The sequence below is a fragment of the Callorhinchus milii genome, unplaced genomic scaffold (genome assembly GCF_018977255.1).
Source record: "Callorhinchus milii isolate IMCB2004 unplaced genomic scaffold, IMCB_Cmil_1.0 Scaffold16, whole genome shotgun sequence".
Taxonomy (NCBI): domain Eukaryota; kingdom Metazoa; phylum Chordata; class Chondrichthyes; order Chimaeriformes; family Callorhinchidae; genus Callorhinchus; species Callorhinchus milii.
In genome coordinates, this window is record NW_024704757.1 from 7,406,351 (window position 1) to 7,432,133 (window position 25,783).

Below are 25,783 nucleotides of genomic sequence, written 5' to 3' on the forward strand. Positions count from 1 at the left end.
GGGAGCGTTGTCCAGGCACTTTGTTTAGCCAAGGACCCACCTGGTGCCTGTTGAAGTGGACAGTAACGATCAAATGGCACTGCAGTATATTAAAAGATGAGGGTGGGAAAAAACCCCTTCATTACTGTGCAGCCACTGCATCGTCTGCAAATTGGCTGCTGCGTTTGCCTGTACAGGAGTCCTGTAGCTCAGTGGTTAGAGCACTCACTTTGCAAGTGAGAGACCTGAGTTCAATTCTAGACAGGGCGAAACCTTGGGCAAGTTTCCTTACTCCACACAGAGCCTAATAATAATACCTCCAAAAACAATAATAAATTGGTCATTTTCAATCTACGACTGTTTGTGGGACATTGCTGTGAGCAATTGGCTGCCGCGTTCGCCCACAAATATACAGTCAATTTACTTTACAGTGTTCTGTGAAGCGCTTTGGGACGTCCTCCCGACGTAAAAAGCGCTATATCAAATGCAAGGATTATTATATTATTACAGGACAAGAATTCATTTGTTCGGGTGCTCCATAGTGATGTTTAATAACACTTTACAGTCTATTCTGTGAAGCGCTTTGAGACGCCGAGAAGATGTGAAAAGCGCTATATCAAATGCAAGGATTATTATTATTTCTTCCCTTTGTGAAAATAAGCAGAGCATTGCGATTAAAAGATCTCTCAATGAAAAGGTGGCACAGATTTGACAGGCTGAATGGCCTCCTGTTGGCTGCTAGAGCTTGCCTGGGCAGCCGCAGAGATAAACACTCCCGGTCTGATACAATGCACTGAGGAACTCCACAATCATCTAAACTTCGCACTATCTTTGCAATTCATCACAAAGATGTTTTTTAAATTTATTTTACTTTAAAATTATTTTATTATAAAAATTTTTAAACATCCCCATTCGCAACTGCCAACATTTTCATTACGATGAGACAATTCAACCCTTTCTCACTTTGTGCAAACAAGGGACAATGAGACTGTTAAACCGAGCTTCCATCTGTGCCCTGTTCAGGTGGGCATTAAAGATCCCGTGGCACTATTGGAAAAGAGATGAGGGTTTCTCTCCCGGTGTCCTGGCTGACAATCCTGATAAAATCTGCCTTTCTTCTTAATTGTTTGCAAGAGGTTGCTCTGTGCAAACTGGCTGTCACAATCTCCTACAATACAGTCACTACACTTCAAAGCATACCCTGTGAAGCACTTTGAGATATCCTCCCAATGTGAAAGGTTCTGCATCAAGTATTATCAACAACAACATCCTTTCACGTCGAGAGGATGTCCCAAGCTGCTGGCTAGTCAGAGTTTCGGATCCGACCTGGGGACGGCGGGGGGTGGGGAAGCAGGGTGACCGAAAGCACGGTCGAAGAGGAGGGTCTTGAGATGGGTTTTGAAGAAGGCAAGGGAGGGGGCGAGGTGGAGGGACTGCAGGATGGAGTTCCAGAGGGTGGGGGCAGAGTGGCAGAAGGCCCACCCACCAATGGTGGGGTGAGCAAGGCGGGGGACATGAAACGGGCGGAGGGCTAATCATAATTATCATCATTATTATTATAAGCATCATGTTGACTTCTTTACCAGCTAGTCCAAGAACACAGCTGCAGCCCAACTCCACTGTAGCTGAGATTAACAGAGCAGGGATCCACAGCCTCTCGTATTTACGTCTCAGTAACATGAGATACAACATGTATTTATATCGTGGCCTTCACATAGGGTAGTGTCTTGGAGCGCTGAAACGAGTATCCTGTGAGACATTGGGACAAGCACACAAGCTTCCCTTCCTTTCTCGCAGCATTTATCAACCAAGAGATTACACGTATGACCTTATTCATCAATGTTTCACTCGGAGGAAGGGAAAAGAGAGGGCCGAGGGATCACTCTTCTCTGGTCACAGATGAAAAACGCACCTCCAATCAAGCCAGTCAGTGTTTGCAAATTGTACATTCATGTAAAGAGCCGGCATTCAAACACTCTGAGGTGTACAGACTTCATTGATGGTCACTGGATATGTCTGGATTCTCCTGCAGACAGCAATGACATAGAAACTAGGTCCGTGTTTTATATCCCCCAGGGTTATGCTCCTTTACCAGGCTGATCTTCACTCTCCTCTGGTACCTCATACAGATCCTCGTAACCGGGCAGATGGTCTTTCAGTGCCTTTTCCAGCATTCTGTCGATTTTTGTCTCTTCCCGCAGGATGCACCAGGTTAAGAATATAATCCCAAACAGGCTGATGGGGAGAACCTGCCACCAGGGCCTCTGGAATCTACTGCCCATGGATCTGTCCACTGTCCAATTACGGTGGCTTGCTTTGCTACTGGAAAACTTGATCGGCTCGGGTGCACTGTGGCTGTCCTTGGACGGAGATGTGCCCAGGGACATGTCCCTTGCCACAGTGGGCGAGAGGAAAGCTGTATTGGACCTACAGAAATAATACAAAACCCACAATGCGTTTCATCCACAAAACACACAGTTAATCCACATTACAGTATGTCCTGTGCAGCGCTTTGAGACATCTCAACGACATGATGACAAACCATATCAAATGCAAAATTCTTATTATTGGAGCCAAAAGTCAGGGAGACTAGCGGCTCACTCAGTAACACTCACATCTGGTGGGGGTAGGGAAGAGCACTTCATTGAGATGTATAAACAAGGTCTGGTCGGCCAGTTCGGATGGACCTTAAAGATCCCAGGTCACCAGTGGAGAAGAGAAGGGTGTTCCTCCTGGTGTTCCACAATCCTCCAGATAAGCTAACGATTACATTTGCAGCTATTTGTGGGGCACTGCAGTGCACACATTGACTGCTGCGTTTGCCTACAAAATACAGTTACTACACACGCGAGCTATTGGCAAGAAGGTTCTCACACCAACCAACAGCCTCGTACCCCCAACCCCAACCCCAACAACTGACGATACTGAACACCCCATTGAGTTCCAACACAAGAAAACATATCAAACGACGATCCATTCCGGGTTCTGAGGGATGTTTTTTATCTGCACTTGGACCCCCCCCCAAGGTCATGGGCTCAAGGGCGGGTCTGTGACTCGCAAACGTCGAGAACAAAGAGATCCATATCCCCTCAAACCCCAACCCCCCCAACCCCTAACCCCCATCTCCAACCCCTAACCCCTAACCCCGACCCCACCCCAACCCCTAACCCCGACCCCCACCCCCACCCCAGAGGCAGCCCAGCCCGAACCTCAGCACAGCCCCAGGCCCCCAGGCCTCGGGCCCCGCCACTGACCTCCAGTTATTCTCCAGCCGCCGCGCACCCCTCAACCTCGCCGGTCCGCCGCCGACCACCGCCTGGCAGAGAGGCCTGGCCTGGCGTAGCGAGGCCCCGAGAAGCCGCGCGGCACCGGCGCCCACCATGGCCGCTCCTCCCTCACCGAGTGGTTGGTTGGTTGGTCCGTCCGCCCCCGCGCTCCCCGGCGCCGCACACAGCGCCGCGCGGAGGTTCCGGCCTCGCAGCCGCCAGCGCCGCATTAACAGCTCCCGCTCGCTGTTCGCCACGCAATTCCTCCCCCCCCCCGCCGTCGGGTGTCATGTCACGGGGAGTATGTACGGTTGCCTTTGGCTCCCGGTGACACGTAATTTTATGCCCAACAGTGAAGCTAATTGAAGAATGAGGCCAATTAATGGAGAACTGCTCCCCACCCACCCAACACCACAAATATACTTATTATTTACAATAAATAATAAATATATTTATTTATATTTACATATAAATATATAGTGGGGGGGGGGGCAGGTAATACTAATACTAATAATCCTTGCATTTGATATAGCGCTTTTCACGTCGGGAGGACGTCCCAAAGCGCTTCACAGAACACACTGTAAAGTGAATTGACTGTATATTTGTGGGTGAACGCGGCGGCCAATTGCACACAGCAATGTCCCACAAACAGTCGTTGATTGAAAATGACCAATTTATTATTGTTTTGGTTTTTTTTGGAGGGATTATTATTAGGCTCTGTGTGGAGTAAGGAAACTTGTCCGAGGTTTCGCCCTCTGCCTGGAATTGAACTCAGGTCTCTCACTTGCAAAGCGAGTGCTCTAACCCCTGAGCTACAGGACTCCACAATTTCAATCCCACTCCCAATAGCCTCCAAGCATCAAAAACCGCTTCGCTTTTGGGATTCTGTCACAGGGTAAATAACAACAACAACTTGCATTTACATAGCACCCCTCACGCAGGGTAGTGTCCCAGAGCGCTTGACAGTGGCGGAACACGACGCTGAGCCGGGGTTGGGGGGGAGGGGAGGGGAGGGGGAGGTGACCGTAGGCGCGGTCAAAGTGGAAGATCTTCAGGTTTTTAAGAGGACGTTTGACAGGCAGACAGGGCACCGGTTTGACAAAGGAGGACACCTCCAATCCAAGGCGATGCAGTGCCGGAGTGAAGCTGGAGCTGTGAGCTCAAGTCCCAGAGTCAAGAATGTCACCCACTGAGGCCGGAGCCCGATGCCTAAACCCGAGCCATCGCCTAACTCAGGGCAGACGCTGGGAACTTCCCGCTGTGCGCGACATTAAAGATCTTGGCCGCTCACTTCGCGGCTGTTTGGTTCGCCCCACAAAACGCACAGTCACTACACCGTACGGTGAATCCTGTGAACGTCCCTGTGAGACGTTTGGATGGTTACAGGCAAAGATTTATTAAATGGAGGCGCCACAGCAGGGAGAGCCTGTCACTCCGAATGATTGACACGTCTGACCCCGCCCACCGCCCCGCCCCCCGCCCGCGGGCCTGTTGCTAGGAGACGGTTGGAGTTTACGACAGCTTCGATCCGGAATACGGCAGAGGCCGGTGTGGAAATGGCGCGCAGTCGGGTGTGAATGGCGGCTCAGGGTGTCCGGCGCTGGGCCGGGGAGCCCGGTGGTGGCGGCGGCAGCAGCCCCGGGCTCGGCTAGGGATGACCTCGCTGCTGAGGCGGTGTCTGAGCGGCGAGGCCGTCGCCATGAGCCGCCGCCGGCTGCAGGCGCGGCAGGTGCTGTGCGTGGCCGAGAAGAACGACGCGGCGAAAGGCATCGCCGACATCCTGTCTGGCGGCAGGTGCCGGAGGGTGAGCGGCCCGGAACCCCGGCGCCACAACACGGCGTTCACTGCACTCTCTCCCCCCCACCCCTCACCCCCCTCCTCCTCCCCCCCTCACTCCTCCTCCCCCCCTCACCCCCCTCCTCCTCCCCCCTCACTCCCCCTCACCCCCCCTCACCCCCTCCTCCTCCTCCCCCCTCACCCCCCCCCCCCTCACCCCCCTCCTCCTCCCCCCTCACCCCCCCACCCCCCTCACCCCCTCCTCCTCCCCCCTCACCCCCCCACCCCCCCTCACCCCCTCCCCCCCCCCCCTCACCCCCCTCCTCCTCCCCCCCTCACCCCCTCTCACCCCCCTCCTCCTCACCCCCTCCTCCTCACCCCCCTCCTCCTCACCCCCCTCCTCACCCCCCCTCCTCCTCACCCCCTCCTCTTCTCCCCCCTCCTCCTCACCCCCCTCCTCCTCCCCCAGCGCTGCACTCCCCCATTCCCTCCCCTCACCCTGACCATTTCCCCCCCCGCTTTGGGACGTCCTCCCGACATGAAAGGCGCTCTTTAAATGGAATCTTGTTGTTGTTTAATGTCCACCCGACCCTACCATCAACCTGAATAACTGGCCGACAGAACCCAAATTCATGACACAATTTACATGAATAAAGATGTTGAGGAATGAATAGTATAGCCTCCGATCCCCTCCTTGACAGACCAACACCGACATCTTATCTACTCTCTGCTTCTGGCATCCCAGTAATTTCTGTGTCTTTGTTTTTTTTAACAGAGAGAAGGATTCTCAAAGTTTAACAAGATTTATGAATATGAGTATAATCTGTTTGGTCAGGTATGTATTTGTAATGGTAATTTTACATTTGGGAGGATTTGATCGAAGCATTTGGAAAAGTAGATATTGTTTTTTCCCCCCACTTTCTGGATCACAGGGCTGAGTGGGAAGGGTGTGAGGTAATCTCCATCCTGTCAGCCTCACATACACAGTACTTGTAAACCAAAAACCATGCGATTAATAAATATTACACAGATTGAATCTCACTGGATCTTGCGTTTTGAGGTGATCGGTTTTGTTCATCTCTTCCCCTCTTTTCTGCTCCTGTAGAATATTAAAATGGTGATGACCTCTGTCTCCGGTCACCTGCTCGAGTTAGAGTTCAAAGCACCTTTTCAGAAATGGTAAGTTTTTTTGTTTTTAGAAACTTTCAAGAGTTATCAAACTTTATTGTCAGAAAGGCTAATGACTGAGTGTTTCCTTCTGATCCTGTTTATTCCCATTGGTTGTTCAGTAGTTGTGCTTCTCATTGATTGATTTTGCTTTGGTTTTGCTGCGCAGGTACAGCTGCAACCCTGTGTCCCTCTTTGATGCTGAGGTGGAGAAGTACTGCCCCGAAAAATATGTGGATATTAAGGCAAGACTCTGGGGAGATAGGCTGTAAGGGCAAGGGGTAGGGTTTGAGAAGTCTGCAGTCGGGTTTTTTTTTTGGTGCATTTTCTGTTTAATTGCATCTGATTTGGATATTTTGAGGATTATTCTGAGTGTGGGGGGGGGGGGGGACCCGAGGGCTGCTTAATGGGTTAATGTATTGCAGGACTAAGCTATATGGCGCGGGAGGATCTTTCAGTAGTTTAACTGCTATCTGATATGTGAGGTTTATCTTTGTACATGTGGGGTATTTATGACTTTCGACAGTGCAATAGGGATCCTGAGCGGGTGACGAGAGTCCAGGCAGAGGATGGGATATTACATAACGCAGGCCGGCAATATTTATGCCATTGTTGGCGGGACAATGCTGCTGTTTTACAGAGAACCCTGGAGCGGGAGGTGCACTGGTGTCAGGCTCTCATTATTTGGACAGACTGCGATCGCGAAGGAGAGAACATCGGCTTCGAAGTCATTCATGTTTGTAAGGCAGGTGCGTGCGTTAAAACAAAATGTTATGAGAGCAGTTTGAATAAAGAAGGCAGCAGCACGCCCAAATACTGTGCTGAGTGTCAGGTTACACTGAGTTCAAGTCCTGACGTGGGTTTGAATTCGTAATCTTCTGACCTGGGGGCAAGAGTGTTACCACCTGAGACAACATGATATGAGTGAGAGCTGTTGATGTTTTTTCGAGTGAAATAATTTATTGGAAGACAATCACACTGACCTGGAAACACTGTATCAGTGCCACTGCTCTGGGACGCTACCCTGTGTGAGAGGTGCTATCTAAATGCAATTTGTTGTTGCTGTAACTCTCCTTATTATCAGTTTGTTATTAATCCCACTTTCCGGCTCTTTCCCCATAACTATTATTGTTTGTGCTGCTTATCCAGATCCCTTTTAAATGATTCTATTGATCGGGCCTCTATATAGTCAAATTGTGGTAATGAATTCCCCATGCTGACATCCCTCGGAGCTTCTCTTGCTAATATTCCTGTCCCTTGTGTGGGCAGTGAAGCCCAATCTGCAGGTGCTGAGAGCTCGTTTCTCGGAGATCACGCCTCGCTCCATCAGGAATGCTTGCGAGAACCTGCTGGAGCCTGATCAGAACATCAGTGATGCTGTGGAAGTCAGACAAGAGCTGGACCTGAGAATCGGTAAGAGCCCTCAGCGCTGGTACAGACAGGTTGGGATAGTTTAAAGGCGACTGAAACAGGGGAAGAACTGGATGGGGGAGGGTAAGGGGCACCGATTTCAGGAGGAGCCAGGAGTGAGAGGTACGTAAAAAAAGGAGAAAAACGAAATGGCTCCAGAAAGGCATCTTCGTCCACAAAAGTGAGCAGGATTCAGGGAAGTTTGTGCTGAGTGAGGAAACCGTATTGAGATAACTGGCTGCTGACCGCCATGCTGCAGGTTGATGGACGTGTTTTGCTCCAGCATTCACTTAACTTCTAATTGTTTCACTGTAAAGGAGCCTCAAGGTGTTTAGGTGAAAAGTGCTGGTTACATTTAAGTTGTCTCTTGATTGAGAATAATCTTTCTTTGAATATGACGAGCCGCGTTTTCTCTCTTTTGTGAGCAGGGGCTTCGTTCACCAGGTTTCAGACCTTGCGCCTCCAGAAAATCTTCCCCAACGTGCTGTCAAACCAGGTCATCAGCTACGGCAGCTGCCAGTTCCCCACGTTAGGCTTCGTGGTGGAGAGGTTCAAAGCCATCCAGGCCTTCATCCCCGAGCCCTTCTACAAGATTAAAGGTACATGTGCGACAAAGCAAGGCCGTGTGGTGAAAACTGCCATATCAACCTGTCCGCCAACTCTGCTCAGCGGGCTCTGGCCTGCTTCACGTCCCCCACCCGGCCCGGTTCACCATTGGCGGTCGGGCCTTCAGCCTCTCTGTCCCCACTCTCTGGAACTCCATCCCACATTCCCTTCGCCTTGCTCTCTCCCTTGCTTCCTTCAAGGCACGACTCAAAATCTTCCTCTTCGACCGTACCTTCGGTCAACTTCATACTCCCACCCACCCTGCCCTCCACCCCTCCTGATCCCAACCCCCAGTTCGGGTCCAAATCCCTGACTGTCCAGCGCCTTGGGAAGTCCTCTCGACATGAAAGGCGCTCGGTAAATGTAATATGCTGTTGTTTGGCTATGAATCTCCCGCTATTCTCTTGTCCTGTCTTCCTGAACCTCAACTTACCAACATGGCTCATTATCCAAACCCCGTTCTCTATTCATCTCCTTGTTAGATCGCAAGTGCTCAGTGCTCCTCTCCCAGTGTGACAGTGAATCACTCCGTTCCCTTCCGGGTGAACACGTTGTGTTGTTCAGTTCCTCAGGGATGCAGGTTCCTCGCAGTTAAAGTCCGTGGCTTCTTCCCTTTCACAGCTCTCAGTGCTCAGCCTGTGTTGGTGGAGTTATTCACTTTATTTCAAGCTGAATTATTGCTGGTGTTTCTGTCTCGCAGTTACTCACGAGAAGGATGATTCCAGCGTGGAATTTAACTGGAAGCGAAATCGACTCTTCAATCACACGGCGTGCCTGGTGCTTTACCAGATCTGCATGGAGGTGAGCAACTGTTCCTGAGCCTTCCCTCAGCACCTGAGGGAGACTGTGGGCCGGCTAAGCTGGTGTGGGTGGGAGAGTGGAGAGTGGATTACAGTCACTGATGTTTGGAGTAACAGTTTAATCCCAAAACAGCAACTTGTAGGAAGGTCTCAAATCACTTTACAAATGTAGTAGTGGAAAACAGGAAAATGTGAAAATTGTGTGTGCATGTGTATGTTAACACGTGTGTTAATGTGCATGTGTGTGTGTAAGCGCCTCTGTGTGCATGTGTGTGTGTCAACACATGTATGTGTAAATATCCGCGAGTGTTATGTTGTGGCGGCTTCTGTAAGTCTGTGTTTCTGTGTTACAGGATCCTGTAGCGACAGTGCTGGATGTTTTCAGTAAACCGAAGAGCAAGTGGCGACCTTTACCCCTCGACACCGTGGTACGACCCTGAGCTGGGCTCTCGCTGCTTAATGTGTTTAGGATTGCGTTTAGAGGCAACCAATTCTAATGGTATTTTCCCCAAACAGGAATTTGAGAAGCTGGCCTCGCGGAAACTGAGGATAAACGCCAAGGAAACCATGCGAGTGGCTGAGAAGCTGTACACACAGGGGTAAGAAGGCCTCTGTAAGTGCTGGCTAAGCACAGTGTAACACTGCTTTAGGTGTGAGGGATAAGGTAGTTCTGGGCATAGGCCCGCCAAGCACTGACTCACTCCTCGTGTCACGCTCAGTAACTGGCACAGAGTTTAAGGCCACGAGTTACCTCTCTATCAACCAGCGGAGACTAATCTTTCATAATCTATCCCGACAGAATCTGTTATGAGGGTCTCAAATGTATTTTTTATTCTTAAATTAGTTGTGAAGTAGGAAATCATTCTAAACATTCTCATCTGTCTCTATCTGTCTGTCTCTCTGTGTATCTGTGTGTCTGTGTCTCTGCAGTTACATCAGTTATCCTCGCACAGAGACTAACATCTTCCCTAAAGATCTGAACCTGTCTGGGCTGGTGCAGCTGCAGACCCCGGACCCTCGCTGGGGTGGTTTTGCTCAGGGTATCCTGGACCGAGGTGGGCCGACACCCCGCAACGGGAGCAAGACAGATCAGGCCCATCCCCCCATCCACCCCACCAAGTACACCAACAACCTGCAGGTACACTGTTCTGTGTGTATGTGGGGGTGTGGGGGTGGGCAGCTAATGCAAGTGACTGGCTTTATGGGGTAGACGGCTATGAACCACCAGGGGAGAGATTTGAAGAATATTATTTTACATACTGTTATCACCAGGGCTACTTTTCTACAAATGGCTGTTGGAGTTGAAAGGGGAATAGGGTTAGAGTACAGAGCTCCAGTGGGGGAGTGAGCACCAGCACAGACACAATGGGGAAAGAGAGAGCAGGGAATGGAGTTAGAGTAGAGAGCTCCAGCGGGGACAGAGACACATTGGGGCGAGCAGCCTGTGCTGGCATTGAGTCTGTGTGTCTCCCTCTTTGCCGTGCGGTAGGGAAACGAGCAGCGTATCTATGAGTTTGTTGTGCGTCACTTCCTGGCGTGCTGCTCACAGGACGCCCAGGGCCAAGAGACTACGGTGGAGATCAGGATCGCGGACGAGCTGTTTGTGGCTCATGGGCTGATGATCATTGCTCGCAACTATCTGGAGGTTTATCCCTATGATAAGTGGAACGCCAAGGTACGTACCCAGGCACAATACCTCCCGGGGAGAAACTAGTGCTTAAAAAGCTATGTTTTTGGCCACAGTGTGAATTGTTCACTGTGTGTGTGCGTTTGGGTGGTTGTGTGAGAGTGTGTGTGTTGGGGTGCAGGTGTCTGTGCGTGTAACTGTGTGTGTGTCTGGTGTTTTCTGTCTTTGCCTTGCTATCTAGCTCACACCCGTTAAACTCTCCGATAGCCATTGGGCCGTAGAGAGATGATCAAACAATGTGAGGAGAGCTTCACAGAGCTGGATCACACCGCAAATATCAGTGGGGAAGAGGGATTTAAAAATCAAGGAGATGTGTGTGTGGGGGTGGGAGAGGATTGTGTGTCTGTGGGGAAGAGGATTGTGTGTGGTGGGGGAGAGAGATTGTGTATGTGTGAGGGGGGAGGGGGAGTGTGTGTATGTAGAAGTGGGGCAAGGGGAGGCATTAACTCTGGCTCTTGTTGGCGGTCTCGTAACTGCTAAGTAAGGGGTAAATTCCTGGTTGGTTGCTGTTGGGAGCAGGGGATACTGATGGAATTCTGAGGGTGGGGGAGGAGGGGGAATAGGGGAGAGGAGGAGGGGCTGATCTGCACCAGTGCTGAAGCCCTGGGGGTGTCTGCTGCAGGTTATCCCGGTGTACGAGAGCGGCGCCACGTTCCAGCCCAGCACCATCGAGATGGTGGATGGAGAGACCAGTCCCCCGCAGTTACTCACTGAGGCGGACCTCATCGCTCTGATGGAGAAACACGGGATCGGTAAGTGGCCGTACAGCTGTGGCAGAGGGTGGGAGAGGCCAGAGCGCAGTGACTTGAGAGTGAGAGATGTCGGTGTAATTTTATTTGTTGCTATTTTTAAAAAAAAAAAAAATTCGGGGTGTTTCAGTCTGTAATTCCCTCTCATTCCAAATTCACCCCCAGATTCCAAGTTACTCCTCTACATGTCTCATTGTTTCCGAGTTGTCGCTGGGACAGATTAGCTGCCACATTTGCCGAGCTAACTAACATTGTGAATCGGTTTTATTTAGTAAAAGTGTTGAGATGGTTCAGTGGTGAGATAGGTGATGATGCTGATTGGCTGCTCCTCTCCGCAGGCACTGACGCCACTCACGCCGAGCACATTGAGAAGATCAAGTCCCGAATGTACGTGGGGCTGACTCCCGATCAGAGGTTCCTTCCTGGGGAACTGGGCATGGGCCTGGTGGAAGGTAACAACAACAACGTGCATTTATAGAGCGCCCTTTACGCGGGATAGCATCCCGGAGCACTTAACAGTGGTGGAATCTGACCCAGAGGAGTGGGAGAGGGAGGGGGGAGATAACAGTAAGCACGACCAAAAAAGGTCTTTAGGCGGGATTTGAAAGTGGGGAAGGGGCAAGGCAGAGGGATTGAGGGAGGATTCTAAAGGAGCAAAACAACATAGATCATGACAGCTGTTTCAACTTGTCCCAGAACAGTAAAACCAGAGGACACGGCCAGCGATTGAAGGGGATAAATTCTGAATGAATCTACGCAAACACTATTTCAGTGAACGAATAGTGAACCTGTGGAACAGGCTCCCTAGGAGACGGTTCAAGCAGGAAATGTTGATTCCTCCAAACAGATTATATAGTTTTCTTTTAGGAAATAACATTATGGGATACAGCACATAGGTAGTTCGGGACAGGTGCATGTGACCCCCAGGAAGGCGAACTAGATGGACCTTGTTTTTTTTTGTCTAGCATTTCTTATGTTCTTTTGAAACGACTGCAGGGTTTTATACCCTAAACTGTTCGTAGCATTCTGCATACTTTGTGCTTTTGTTTAAACTGATAACAGGGAGACTGGTGTTGGTACAAGCAGCTGAATTCATGTCACTCAAGGGTGTGATTCACCCAGGGATGTTCTGGGTTAATGTAGCTGCACTGTCGGGGTCAGGAACTCCGAGCTGATTGATCCCAGTGCTGGAGTTTTGTGGTTGTAATGAAAGAGTTCAGGGGACTGAATGGTGTGGTTACATTGTCTGCTGTTATTACAGGATCTCTCGCACTGTCTGCCTTGTAACGCACTGTGCTATTTGCAGGCTACGATTCGATGGGTTATGAAATGTCGAAGCCGGACCTGCGGGCGGAGCTGGAGGGGGACCTGAAGCTGGTCTGTGAGGGGAGAAAGGACAGGTTTGCGGTGCTCCAACAGCATGTTCTGAAATACAAGCAGGTCTTCATCGAGGCTGTGTCCAAGGCCAAGAAGTGAGTCGTTCAGTCACAAGGGGATGGGGGGGAGGGTTCAGGTCTTGGGAGCACTGGGGGGTGCAGGGCAGGTGGGCACTTGGTTGGGGGGGGGGATGCCGGTGGGGATGTGTGCAGGCCAGGGTGATCCCCTGGTGGATGGGTGCAGCCCGGTCAGCACTGCTTTCTTGTTCAGACTGCCAGCTGTCTGGAGCTGTTTCAGGACGCTGAGGTGTGCTTTAATCTAATGGTCCATCTCTCCTGGGTTCTGTGTCTGTGAGTGATGTCCTGGGTAGTTATTTTACTAGTTATTTCTATTCTGAGGTGGATGAGAAGGCAGTGAATTGGTGGCTAATTGACATGGTGGAGGTCTGGTGAACGCTCAGTGACTGACCGGCATTGTGTTGTAGGCTGGATGAGGCTCTGTCTCACTATTTTGGAGAAGCCAGTGAAATCCCGCAAGCTGAGGAGCTCCGCATGGAGATTCCTGAGCCCATCCGCAAGTGTCCCCAGTGTGGGAGAGACATGTTCCTCAAACAGAAGCGAGATGGCGGGTAAGTGTGGGGTATGCATTGTGGGTGGGAGGGAGTGCTGTGCTGCGGTGTGGTTGGGTTTGTGCTGGTGTGAAATGCAGTGGCTGTTTTATGTTCACACGGGGAGACGAGATTGTTCAGTGTCAGCCTGGCGCAGTTGGTGGTGTTCTTGTCTCTGGGTCAGATGTTGTGAGTTCAACCACCGCACCCACCCTCCCGTCAGTTTACAGTTGAGGCAGTAGCACTGTACCGGGGGCGCACTGAGCGTGTGCTGTCGTTCAGATAAGATGGTAAATCTCCATCGCACCAGTCTTTGCCAGGCTCCACTGGCTCCCAATTACTAAACGGATCGTTTTCAAGATCATTTTCAACCCTTCATGCCCTCACACCGCCCTACCTATCCGATCTGCTTTAACCCCCACTCCACCATCCATTGCCTTCGCTTGGCTGGCTCCGGCCTCCTGTTTGTCCCTCGTCCCCTCCGCTCCACCATCGGCGCCCGTGTCTTCAGCCACTACACTTCTGGAACTCTCCCTCAATCACTCCGCCTTTCCCCCTCACTCCCCAACTTCAAATCCCGCCTAAAGACGTTGCTTTCTGATCGTGTTTACGGGCACCTTCTCCCTCCCACTCTCCCTTGCCCGGGGTCAGACTCCGCCGCTGTCAAGCGCCCCGGGACCCTACCCCGCGTGAAGGCCGCTGTGTAAATGCAAGTTGTTGTGAATGGAGGCCCTGTTTTGACTGTTGGGGACAGATTCCCGGGTCACACTGGTGGAATGTCGTGGCCGTTCCCGATCACATCCACCCGGTGGCGCTGTGTGGACTGCAATCTATCTGCAGCGCCACCTGGGGGTGTGGATTAGTTATTGCTGGAAACACTGAAAGCTGTAAAATTAACTGACATTCGGGCTAAGCTCTCGCCTCGGAGTCAGAAGTTTTTGCAAGTCCCACATCAGGGCTTTGAGCTCACAACCTAACTTCATCTACAGCGTACACAGCCGTTACACTTTACCGTCTATCCTGTGATGCACTGTGAGACATCCTGCTGACAGGACAGGCACTGTGTGAAATTAACAATTATTATTGTTCTGATACTCCTGAGTGGGATTCTGATCTGGGGAGGGGATGTACTAGTAATTGTCGCCTGACTGCTTTGCTCTCTCACTGTGCAGGTACTACCTGTCCTGTGTGGGGTATCCAAGCTGTAAGTGCGCTGCTTGGTTTCCAGATTCTGTGCTCGAGGTCAGGCGGGATGAGAGCGTGTGTCCAACATGTAAACCGCATCCTGTTCACAGGTAAGACATCCAACCCCCGGAAATTGGGAATAAACAACTTGTACTTGTATAGCTGCTCTCACATAGGTCCGAAGGTATCATCGAGTAAAGTGGGGGAGGATGTTAATCAAAGTTACAATCAAAGAAAAGGAATAAGGTGAAGAGATTCTAGTGGAGAGTTTCACAGAGCGGGAGCAATATTGGCTGACGACTTTGCCACTGATGATGGGGTGGATGGAGTGAGGAAAGAGTAGGACACCAGAATTGGAAGAGCAAAGGGCAACGAGGCTAGTTCGCAACCAGGTCACATCTTCTGTGGACACTCCATGTCCAGGTGCACACACAAAGAATGGGCGCTTTAGCAAGAGGTCCTTAAGTGCGGGGTAACCATACTCTCAATGGCTTCAATCACCCTGGGAAAGGGACAAACGTGCAGTGATTTTATTGGTATTTATTTCTCTGAGGTTGAAGTTTAAGTTCCGGCGTGGCAGTGTGCCTGTGCTGGTGCCGCTGGAGTTCGTCGGTTGTATTGGAGGCTGCGATGAAATGCTGCGTGAGATTCTGGACCTGCGATATCTCCGAGTGGGACCTCTGCCGCTGGCGAACAGTCAGCCTGGCAACCAGCCACTACCTGGCACAGCACGTAACCAACGGCCGACTGGCACAGGGCATAACCAGCCACCGTCCGGCACAGGGCGTAACCAACCGCCAACCGGCACTGGGCGTAACCAGCCACCGCCCGGCACTGGGCGTAACCAGCCACCGCCCGGCACAGGGCGTAACCAGCCACCGCCTGGCACAGGGCATAACCAGCCACTTGGAGGTCGTGGGAACCCTCACCCAGGCCCGCGGGCTGGGTCGGCTGGGATCCTGGGTGTGGATGATGACAACATGGTGGTGTGTAACTGTGGCCAGGACGCTTTGCTGCTGACCGTTCGGAAGGACGGGCCCAACCAGGGTCGGAAATTCTACAAGTGCAGCACAGGAAACTGCAACTTCTTCCTGTGGGCCGACCAGAGCGAGGGAGGCGGGGTCAGCACGACCACCAGCAGGGGGCACTTCAGTCGCCCGAGCAGCGATGGAGGAGGCGGAGGGGGGGCGATGACGTGCACATGCAATGAGCCAGTGGTCACGCGGACAGTACAGAAGGATGGACCCAACAAGGGGCGGGCGTTCCACACCTGCGCGAAGCCCCGCGAGCAGCAGTGCGGCTACTTTCAGTGGGTGGATGAGAACAGCCAGACACGTACGTTATAGCAAGCTCTAATGCGGGTCGGTCGGTCATTGGGAAACAGCAAAATATAATTAAGCTTGTATTTAAAAAAAGCTCCCCCTCCAGTTTCTCTGTGCTGCTGTGATACTGAGCAGGTCCAGAAACTCTCAGGCTCAAACCTTGGTATATTCAAAGTTCTCCCCAACCTCCCTCCTGGCACCGTCATCCCATTTTTGCCCACAAAACACGGTCATTCCACTTCGCCATATATCCTGTGAAGCACTTTGGGACATCCTTTGGGGATGAGGCATAGACGAGCCTTAATCTAATAGAATGGTGGACGCGAAACAGGCTCAAGAGGCTGAATGGCGTACTCCTGTTCCTATGTTCTTCCCGATCTGATGCTGTATCAAATGCAAGTGTTATTAATATTGTATTCTGGTGAACAACCGATGAGTAATTTGTTTAGAAGTTAAGAGAGGGAGTCAGCATTCAGTCATTGTTTGTGGTTCTCCTTCTGACAGAGGCTGAGAGAAGACCAGCAGGAAACGCTCCCCCAGCAAAGCGAGCCCGGTGCTGTGGGCTGTGTCATCAGCCAGGACACACAAGAACAAAATGTCCCCAGAACAGGTGAAGTTGCGTCTGTATCACGTGCAGAAAAGTCTGTCCGAAACCAGTAACTTCAGCATATGTTCCTGACTCGTAACACTTAACTTGTGCGGGAGAAGCTTTGTACTGTGGTCGTCTTGTGTGGAATTGCCGTCGAGACCTCCCTGGGGTGGTGGGAGGATGCAGCGAGGCAGCCTCATCCATACCAGATGGTTGGAAGAGAAACGGATTTGCAGGGTCTCAAGCCTTTGATGGAGAATTGTTGAGAATTCTTCCCGAGGAAACTCTGAGACCAAACCGCGACTGAGCCATCCCTGAGGTGACTGTAGCCTGAAACCCACTTGTAAACTGCCCCTATCTCCCAAATCTCTCCAGCTGGTTCCAGTCCTTCACATGTTAATCGCTGCATTGTCAGAGGTTCAAATGACCAATGCTGGGGGTGGAGGGGGGCAGATTTTTTACCAGTCAATTTCTTGAATTGTATATAATCCGCATCAGTACAGCTGGTCTCTTGCTGGCTTCTCGCTGTAACTTGCGGGTCTATCTCGGGACCAAACCTCGGTAAGCGCTCACACAAAATCAAATATATTTAACATGGTTACATTTTAATTTTAGGACTGTTCTATGTTCACAGTTTTATATTTTTCATTGGAGTTGTGTAATCCAAAATTCGAACCAAATAAATGATTTCCTCACACAAAGTAGTATGATTCTGCAAACTGTAAATACGCAGCACTGAGGGTGGAGGAGTGGGTGGAACGCAAACTAGAGAAGGAAATTAACTGTTGTCTGAAGTCCAGGTATTTACAATAATGAAAACAGTCAGTGAATCATTGCTAAAGTAATCTTTCATTTAATGATCATGATTGAAATAGTGCTCTGGCAGCCCACCACATTTAGCAGCAACAGTTTACAATATAGTGTCACCCATTTATTACTGCAAACGTGTAACTATAGTCTCGCCCACGGAATCCTGTTTAGAAGAATCTCGCTTGAACAAGGAGTGCTGCTCACTGTGGGTGTGCATAACAGAGCCCGGTATGAGGGAGCTGCGTTAACAGCTGGAGCTGAAGCTTGGGGTATTTGAGCTTCTGTGCTCACTGTCTTTATCGCTTTTACTCCTCTGGGTGCAGACTGACTGGTCTGTTATGGGTATGGTTGCCCATGTGCCAGTTGCTGGCACCTCAACCTAGAGGACCATTGCTCAGGCAGCCATCTCCCTATCTGATTGTGGAGTCAGATCCTGTTCTGGGCCAATGTGGGTCACAGTCAGAACAATCATCACTGGAAAACCCAGCTGATCAGATTTTTATTTTCCTCTCCTGCTGCCCCGGTTGAGGTCAGACATTGTAAAAGATTAGCCCCAAAAGGTGGTGATCACAATTCACCTGCCTGTTAAATCAGGATAACAGGGATATATGATCCCCTCATTTTTTTCAAAAAAAAGTTGTGAATGACCAGCTGACATACACAAACGTATTAAATAGAATCAACTGAATTCACATAATAAATGACATACTTGAGCACTCAGTGCTCCACAGAGTTGTACATTTCATGTTAATGTGTGCCTTGTGTGGCATATAAACACCAGCATGGACTAGTGGAGCTGAGTGACCTGTTTCTGAGCTGTACATTCTGTATAGCACAGCCACGTGGAATAGATTTCCATTTCTTGCTCTCTGTTCAACATCAGCCCATCTGATCATTTTTGCCAACCGGAGGCAATCTGCATTGGAAGAGCTCAAGCTATTTTACACGTGACTTTCGTTCACCTAATGTCATGGAGCAGCTCTTTCCAGTACCAAGCACAAATAAATACACACACATTGTTTCAATCGGTTATAATAAAATAATTCAGATTCCTCCTTTGCTATTTGGAAGACATGGACTGACACACCGGTCAACCTCTGATAATCTCTCCATATTTCATCCATTTTCTACTCCACTTAATGTAGCAGCAAATTCACTGGAGGTGGGCCTGAAGCTATCCACACCCACACATTTCATTCACTCAAATGTCCAAACCAACACACATCAAACCAACAGGAGGTTCAACTCCAGCATCAGACTGGGTACGAGGAACCCTGACTTATTCCTCCCCCAGCCTCCTCCTCCCAAAACCTCAGGCGCTGAGGACAATTGTCCCCTGTAAACTGGCTACGATTGGCAAACTCCTGATCTGTCACGTGTAGTTGATGGTGGATAAACCAGCCACGTTTGCAACCTTGAGTTTAAACTTTTGATTAAGTTTTTTTGGGCGAGGTTTGGGTCTGAAACTGCCAAGAGTAAATAGTTTGATTTATGGGGAACTATTTACCATTGAAGCAAGACTTAAAGAAGCAGCACCAGGAAATGTCACTGGAACAATCGCGGTCTCGCACACAACCTGTGCAGTGGAACTGAAGAACTTAAAAAAAATTATATGTAAAAAAAAAATCCAGATCTTGTCAGCAAGCACTGCTGGCAAAGTTGATTCACATTTTAAAGCATTTGTTCCAGTTACCTGGAATTTTAAAGAGATATCAGATTCCCGATTTAGTAATTTGTTTTATACAGCTTTGATAGAACTGTTGGAAAAACAAGTAGTTGTGTGCATTGCTCAAGTCAATGGTCAAGCAAAATACTAGGATCAGACACTGCGCAGTACAGGGTGTAACCCATCTCCTCAATCTCCTCCTCTGACAAATTAGAAAAGAGATTGACTCGACTGCTGAAGTACCCGGGCAGGCAGCCCTGCTCCAGGTAACCAATCAGCTCCCTAAGCAACTGTACAAACCTGTCTGCCAGGAAGGCTTCAGTCCAGTCGCTCTCTGTGTGGCTGAGGTGCAGGACAGCGTTGATCAGTTGGCTGCTGCTCAGCCTGCTCAGTGAAGCGTGGCTCCTGCAGACAGCTCTCAGCAACTTCACACAGCGCTGGCGACAGCCTGAGTCCTCGCTGTCCAGCCATCCCAGCTCAGCGATCTCAGCGACCCAAAATCTCTGCTGCCACATGTTTGTGAAATGTCCCTGTGTTTGTGGTGTTGCTGTAAGTTCTACCTGGTCCATCTTAATCATAGGAAGGACATTAATACGTAGAGATTTCTCAATATCGTATTGAGCCTCTAACTCAAGGGTTTCAGAAGAGACCTTGGGTCTAACTACACAGTCCAGCATACTGCCTATCGCAGGCCAGTTAATGCTCCCCACCACAGTCTTGTGGAATGTTTCAACTAACACTTTTGGCGACAAATATGTCCCCACAAGAAATCGATCCCAGTAACTGCTTCCCCGTGGAAAATAGTCTGTGTTATTCCTTCTCACAATCCATAGGTCCGGGGCGTTCAATATCGTCTCCTCCCCTGAGACAAGGGCCCAGAGATTCTCTTCAATGACCAGTGGCATGACAAGAGTGACGTGATCAGCTGAACCCATCTGGAGGTCACTGTACAGACTCCCACTGAGTTTCAACTCCCCCACAGGCATTTCAGGATGTTTCTTGCTGATGAATTCCTGCAGTTCGGTGCAGATATCCAATGCGCACTGCTTGGCTTGACTCAGCTCAGAGACTGGGATGGATTTGTACGTGTAATAGGCGAGAAGTTTCTCCTGCAGGGTGATGCAGAGTTTAGTGTTTCTGCTCTCATTTTCAATATTCCTGCAGACAGTAAGAGCTTTGCGACCTCCTAGAAAAGACAATCAACACACCCTTAATATGGTTGTTTTTTCTTTTGAATTGTTGAATTGTTGGTGAATTACCCCTCTGTAATGTATAACCATTATTGCGCAACAGAACATTCTGCACGCAGTACTCCCAGATCAACTACAGCACGGGTTAGATAAAGTCGCTTTACACTGTCTCACTCAGCACTCCCAGGAGCTGTAGCATGCGAGAGAGAGAGAGAGAGAGCACAGCTTTATAGCTCAGGACTTTGTTCCATTTAATTGGAAGAGCTATATTTGGATGTTACTCTACCGGTAATGTTCTCTCACTATGCTAAACAAAACAGGAAATGTTTGTACCAAGCTGTCAGTGTCCTTAACACTATTTAAGTAAAACCGGTATTAAAAATAACCATTTCAGATAAAAGTTTTGAAAACTAATTTGTGCAGGAACCAATTTACATGATAAACGTGACAATAATAAACGCCTTCCGTTGCATTCTACAGGACTGAATCCTTGTGCCTGTTTGTTTGTCAAATATTTGAGGAACTAACTGGCAATCTTCCGTATTTATAGACGTTCTTACAAACAATATAACAAAGCAGGAAGTAATGTAGCACATTGTAATGGAGCTCGGTGTGCTAGAAACCTTAACATTATTTGAGTGTATATTTATTGTTAAGTGGAGTGACTGTGACTGTGTTTTTGTATGTGAATGCAGCAGCCCAATTGCATCCATCAATGTCCCACTAACAGCCATGAAGCAAATGACTACTTTTATTTGGGGGGATTGCTGGCCAGGAGACAGGGAGAGAAAAATTTCTCTTCTCTTTTCGAATAGTGCCATGGGAACAGGCAGCTAGGACTTTGGTTTAACTTCTCATCCAAAGGACGGCACCTCCGACAATATAATTCATCCCCAGCACTGAACTGAAGGGTCAGCTTAGACAGTGTCGGACTTTTCCAAGTGATTGAATATTGCATAAATCAACAAATATTCAAGAAAATTTATTTTCTTGGCGACCAAAAAGATTGGTTATCTTAGACTAGCGTGAGTGCATAATGGATGCACAATAAAGCTGGTGCCACAGACTTCGCCTTTTGTTTACAGCATAGTGCTACCTGGTTTGGTCTTTGCGATGGTCATTCTTTGCAATGATTTGGTGAGCTCTCTCTGCATTTCCTTATGCAGCAGTTTGGGCGATGGCTCGATCCAGCCAGCCTCTTCCTTTATAGGCTTCGGGTCAGGCTTGTCCAGAGAACTGTCCGGAGGATCACTGGCCTTATCAAACATCTGGAACAGAAACAATTAACCTGGACTCAGAAAGGCTCTGTCTGCGAGTTAGTGCTCATCTTCATCTGAACAGCCAGAAGTGAGAAAAGCTACAGTGAAACTCTGATAACTAGCCTCTGGGTTAAGTAGTCAACCCCACAGGACAAATCACTCACTCAATATCCCGATGATTTGAGTATTTCGGATAATTGGTCAACACTGGGTATTTCTCTTAGAGTGCCGTGTTATCGGAGTTTCACTGGATTCCATTTGAAATCCTTGTAAATTCTATTTTAATCAATGTTTTCCTGATGTTGGCACACAACACACAGGTAAGTGTATGTTTTGTTTAATTAAAAGATGAGCTGTCACTGGCCGGTGAGTGTGGGTAGGCTATTCAATCATGGACAGCATCCAACAGAGCCCTGACCCTGTCTTCACCTGATGGTCACAAACGGACACTTTCTAGGAAGCTATCAATCAGAAACAGGAACTCTGACTGAAATTTCCCCTCCAGCCCAGGGGCTGAGACCAATTACAGCAGCCAACCAATGCTTAGGTAGAAGTCAACAACAACAACAACAAATTACATGTGTGTATAGCGCTTTTCACGTCGGGAGACTATCCCAAGGCGCTGGAGGGAGGAAGTCAGGCAACATTGTTAGTTTTTCCAGCTACATGGCTGGACAGAGTCAGAATGTAACATGGAATCCGGATCAGAAATACAATCAATGGAGAATCTTACTCTTTTAACTGCCAATGTGGCAATGGCCAGTATGGCAGCTCCCCCGACACCCAGCACCAGCCTGGCATTAGCCAGCAGGAAGTTGATGACATTTCCTAGGCTCTGGTTTCCTTTTCCTTGTACGATACTGGCCATCTTAAACATGGAGCGCTGTGACATACAAAAACAAGACATGCAACAAATGACATAATTTGAGATTCTTATTTATGAACAAGAACCCCAGCACCACCGTATAAAACTTTCCTCCAGAGGAATGGCAAAAATACAGTATTTTTTCTTCACAACATGATACAGATGTTAATGAGAGGAACTGATTAGCAGAGAACAAACTTTGGTGGAGTCCCCAGAAACCATGCAAATAAATAATGGTTGCTTGATGCTGGGAGACTATGACAAGCAGGCATTGGGCAATATATCACCCCAGTAAATAAAAGTGAGAATTTACACATTGTTAAATAAAATAATAATTCTTACCTTTGATATAGACTGGAGGATGTCTCAGAGTGTTTCACAAGATTTACTGAAAAGTATTGCGATTGTGTTTTTGTAGGCAAATGCCTGTGAATTAAACAAGCACGAATGACCAGACATCCTGGGCAAATTCCTTTCAGGTTTATGGTAAGCGGATATTAATTCCCTGCAACAAGTCAGATCAGTGCCATTATTTACCGAAAGACTGGTGTCCTACGAACAGGGATACTAACTGCCGGGTTCAGACCTCCATCTGTTTAAAAGTAGGTATTGCAAATCATTGCTTTACAATCAGAACCGCTGGGGAGTGGGGAGATTAAGTATTTCTTGGCTTCACAAGAGTGCAAAAGCCAACTGTGTTTACCCCTAAAAACATGCCGTTTACCCCTTTAATCAGATACTTCCAGTAACAGTTCAACATAAGAACATAAGAAATGCTAGACAAAAACGACCAAGGTTCATCTAGTTCGCCTTCCACCTTCCTGGCGGTCGCATGGACATATGTCCCGAACCACCTATGTACTGTATCCCATAATGTTTTTTCGTAAAAGAAAACTATCTGATCCATGTCTGGAGGAATCAACATTTCCTGCTTCAACCATCTCCCTACGAAGCCTGTTCCACAGGTTTACTATTCGCTCATTGAAATAGTGTTTCTATAGATTGTGGAGTCCTGTAGCTCAGTGGTTAGAGCACTCGCTTTGCAAGTGAGAGACCTGAGTTCAATTCCAGGCACAGGGCGAAACCTTGGGCTAGTTTCCTTACTCCACACGCCTAATAATAATCCCTCCAAAACCAAAAACAATAATAAAATTGGTCATTGTCAATCTACGGCTGTTTGTGGGACATTGGCTGCCGCGTTCGCCCACAAATATACAGTCAATTCACTTTACAGTGTGTTCTGTGAAGCGCTTTGGGACGTCCTCCCGACGTGAAAAGCGCTGTATCAAATGCAAGGATTATTATTATTATTATTATTTGTTCTGAATTAACCCCCTTCAATCGCAGGCCGTGTCGTCTGATTTTACTATTCTGGACAAGTTGAAACAGCTGTCATGATCTATGTTGTTTTGCTCCTTTAGAATCTTAAAGACAGCAATCATGTCGCCTCTCAATCTTTTCTTTTCCAGTATGAACAAGCCCAAGATAAAGGACACGCTTTGTAAAGTTGTCTTCATATTGAAATATCTGTCCAAAGGTCACCTTTCTCAATTACTTGACGGAAAAAACAAGTCTAGTTACAAAACAATTTTGTATACATGTCCAATGTGTCAATCTCATGACAAAAATGCAACCAAGTTACATTTATTTACTCTTTTGGTAACAGATTGAATATGTTAATAATTCTTGCATTTGATATAAAGCCTTATCAAGCCTCAAAGCACTTCACAGGATGTACAGTAAAGTGAATTGACTGCGTATTTTGTGGGCGAAAAAAAACTAAAATGTAACACATTGGGGTAGGGAATTTAAAAAATGTTTTCCACTGAACCCCAGTGCTTTCCCCAGAATTTCCCAATGCATCCATTACACAGAGGATACAGTTCAAGATCCTGGTCCTCATCTTCAAAGCCCTCCACGATCTCGCTCCCCCTACCTCTGGGACCTCCTAACCCCATACCACCCTGCTTGCTCCCTCCGCTCCGCGGGCTCCAGCCCCCACCTCACTTGCCCCACCGTTGGCGGGCGGGCCTTCTGCCACTCTGCCCCCAACCCTCTGGAACTCTACCCTGCAGTCCCTCCGCCTCACCCCCTCCCTCGCCACCTTCGCAAGACCCTCCTTTTTGACCGCGCTTTCGAACACTCTGCTCCCCCGCCCCCCACTGCCCTCCCCCACCCCGACCCTCAGCTCGGGTCCAAAACAATGGCCGTCCAGCGCCTTGGGAGGTCCTCCCGATTGAAAGGCTCTTTTGCACGTGTAATTGTGTTGTTGTTGTTTTCTCTCTCCCCGCAGCCCCCCCCCACACCCCCACTACCCCCACCCCACCCGACCACCACCTACTCTTCGAATCTCTGTCCAGCGCATTCAATCATTAATAAACTTGAAATGAATTCATTCAATATTAAAATATTAAAATATTAATATTAAAATATTAAAAAATATTAAAATGCAAAAGGGGTTTTGAGAGTTTGCATTTGTGTGGTTTTTTTTGTTATTTACGGGTATTTTTTTTGCTGTGTTTTGTGGAGCTGCTCAGGCCTGGGAATGGGAGCTGTCAATCACCAGCAACTCTCACCTTCCCCTCTCTCTCTCACACACACTCTCTGTCACTCTCTCTGTCACACACACACACACTGTCTGTCACATTCTCTCTCTCACACCCTCTGTCACACTCTCTCACACCCTCTCTGTCACACTCTCTCACACCCTCTCTGTCACACTCTCTCACACACCTCTGTCACACTCTCTCTGTCACACACTCTCTCTGTCACACTCTCTGTCACACTCTCTGTCACTCTCACACACTCTCTGTCACACACTCTGTCACACTCACACACTCTCTGTCACATTCTCTCTCACACCCTCTGTCACACTCTCTCACACTGTCACACTCTGTCACACTCTCACACACTCTCTGTCACATTCTCTCTCTCACACCCTCTGTCACACTCTCTCTCACACACTCTCTGTCACACTCTCTCACACTCTCTGTCACACTCTCTCTCTCACACACTCTCTGTCACACTCTCTCACACTCTCTGTCACACTCTCTGTCACACTCTCTCACACTCATCTCTCTCTCTCTCGCGCAGGCCGGGCCTCGCCTGCACTCGACAGACCGACAACTCCGACCTTTATATATATATATATATATAACCCATAGACACACATATATATATATATATATATATGTGTGTAGTGTGAACGGGCCGGGGCTGCAGTCCGTGTGGCTGTAGGTTTTTTTTTACCTCACTGGTGACGGCCCGACCTCACAACGGCCGACATGTTTCTCGGGCCCCGCGTCTGACTGAGGGGGCGACGATCTCCACAACAACCCGCCCTCCCGCTCACGTGCGCCTGTCGCTGGGGTGATTGACGTCCGCGCTGACCAGTCGGTAGCGGCTCTCCCCCCCCTCTGCCCCACCACCCCGCGCGCGCGCGCGCGCGCACAGCCCCTGGGATTTCCGTACGG

General features: G+C 49.0%; 3 protein-coding genes across 6 annotated transcripts; 1 reads left to right on the forward strand and 2 right to left on the reverse strand.

Moving 5' to 3' along the window:
* Positions 1-497: 497 nt before the first annotated feature.
* Positions 498-3,412, reverse strand: cunh16orf91 (chromosome unknown C16orf91 homolog). Its single transcript, XM_042341111.1, has 2 exons — positions 3,234-3,412; positions 498-2,406 (listed from the first exon to the last, which is right to left on the reverse strand). The coding sequence occupies exons 1-2, from the start codon at positions 3,359-3,361 to the stop codon at positions 2,058-2,060; spliced, it is 477 nt and encodes a 158-aa protein (XP_042197045.1). The 5' UTR covers positions 3,362-3,412; the 3' UTR covers positions 498-2,057.
* Positions 3,413-4,791: 1,379 nt separating this feature from the next.
* Positions 4,792-17,318, forward strand: top3a (DNA topoisomerase III alpha). Of its 2 annotated transcripts, XM_042341108.1 has the most exons (19): positions 4,792-5,049; positions 5,797-5,856; positions 6,127-6,200; positions 6,358-6,433; positions 6,829-6,937; positions 7,458-7,601; positions 8,027-8,197; positions 8,905-9,005; positions 9,358-9,432; positions 9,521-9,603; positions 9,935-10,142; positions 10,494-10,679; positions 11,314-11,443; positions 11,779-11,892; positions 12,747-12,912; positions 13,302-13,445; positions 14,597-14,719; positions 15,163-15,944; positions 16,436-17,318. In XM_042341108.1, the coding sequence occupies exons 1-19, from the start codon at positions 4,900-4,902 to the stop codon at positions 16,543-16,545; spliced, it is 3,006 nt and encodes a 1,001-aa protein (XP_042197042.1). In that variant the 5' UTR covers positions 4,792-4,899; the 3' UTR covers positions 16,546-17,318. The 2 variants fall into 2 exon arrangements, with proteins under 2 accessions (XP_042197042.1, XP_042197043.1); XM_042341109.1 differs by lacking the exon at positions 10,494-10,679.
* Positions 17,319-17,350: 32 nt separating this feature from the next.
* Positions 17,351-25,658, reverse strand: LOC103191001 (mitochondrial dynamics protein MID51). Of its 3 annotated transcripts, none has more exons than XM_007911928.2 (4): positions 25,560-25,658; positions 22,179-22,328; positions 21,283-21,454; positions 17,351-20,182 (listed from the first exon to the last, which is right to left on the reverse strand). In XM_007911928.2, the coding sequence occupies exons 2-4, from the start codon at positions 22,320-22,322 to the stop codon at positions 19,125-19,127; spliced, it is 1,374 nt and encodes a 457-aa protein (XP_007910119.1). In that variant the 5' UTR covers positions 22,323-22,328; positions 25,560-25,658; the 3' UTR covers positions 17,351-19,124. The 3 variants fall into 3 exon arrangements, with proteins under 3 accessions (XP_007910119.1, XP_007910120.1, XP_007910118.1); XM_007911929.2 differs by lacking the exon at positions 25,560-25,658 and adding an exon at positions 22,653-22,686; XM_007911927.2 differs by lacking the exon at positions 25,560-25,658 and having other exon boundaries at positions 22,179-22,600.
* Positions 25,659-25,783: the final 125 nt, after the last annotated feature.

What these genes read in the sequence shown, in the direction of transcription:
- cunh16orf91 (XM_042341111.1), bottom strand. Translation starts at nt 3,361, where the DNA reads ATGGTGGGCGCCGGTGCCGCGCGGCTTCTCGGGGCCTCGCTACGCCAG. An exon ending in CGGCTGGAGAATAACTGGAG is followed by an intron (nt 2,407 to 3,233) that starts GTCAGTGGCGGG and finishes TTATTTCTGTAG; the next exon opens with GTCCAATACAGCTTTCCTCT.
- LOC103191001 (XM_007911927.2), bottom strand. Translation starts at nt 22,352, where the DNA reads ATGTCTTGTTTTTGTATGTCACAGCGCTCCATGTTTAAGATGGCCAGT. An exon ending in CCACATTGGCAGTTAAAAGA is followed by an intron (nt 21,455 to 22,178) that starts GTAAGATTCTCC and finishes TTTCTGTTCCAG; the next exon opens with ATGTTTGATAAGGCCAGTGA. An exon ending in CATCGCAAAGACCAAACCAG is followed by an intron (nt 20,183 to 21,282) that starts GTAGCACTATGC and finishes TGTCTTTTCTAG; the next exon opens with GAGGTCGCAAAGCTCTTACT.
- top3a (XM_042341108.1), top strand. Translation starts at nt 4,900, where the DNA reads ATGACCTCGCTGCTGAGGCGGTGTCTGAGCGGCGAGGCCGTCGCCATG. An exon ending in CTGGCGGCAGGTGCCGGAGG is followed by an intron (nt 5,050 to 5,796) that starts GTGAGCGGCCCG and finishes TTTTTTTAACAG; the next exon opens with AGAGAAGGATTCTCAAAGTT. An exon ending in GGGCATGGGCCTGGTGGAAG is followed by an intron (nt 11,893 to 12,746) that starts GTAACAACAACA and finishes TGCTATTTGCAG; the next exon opens with GCTACGATTCGATGGGTTAT.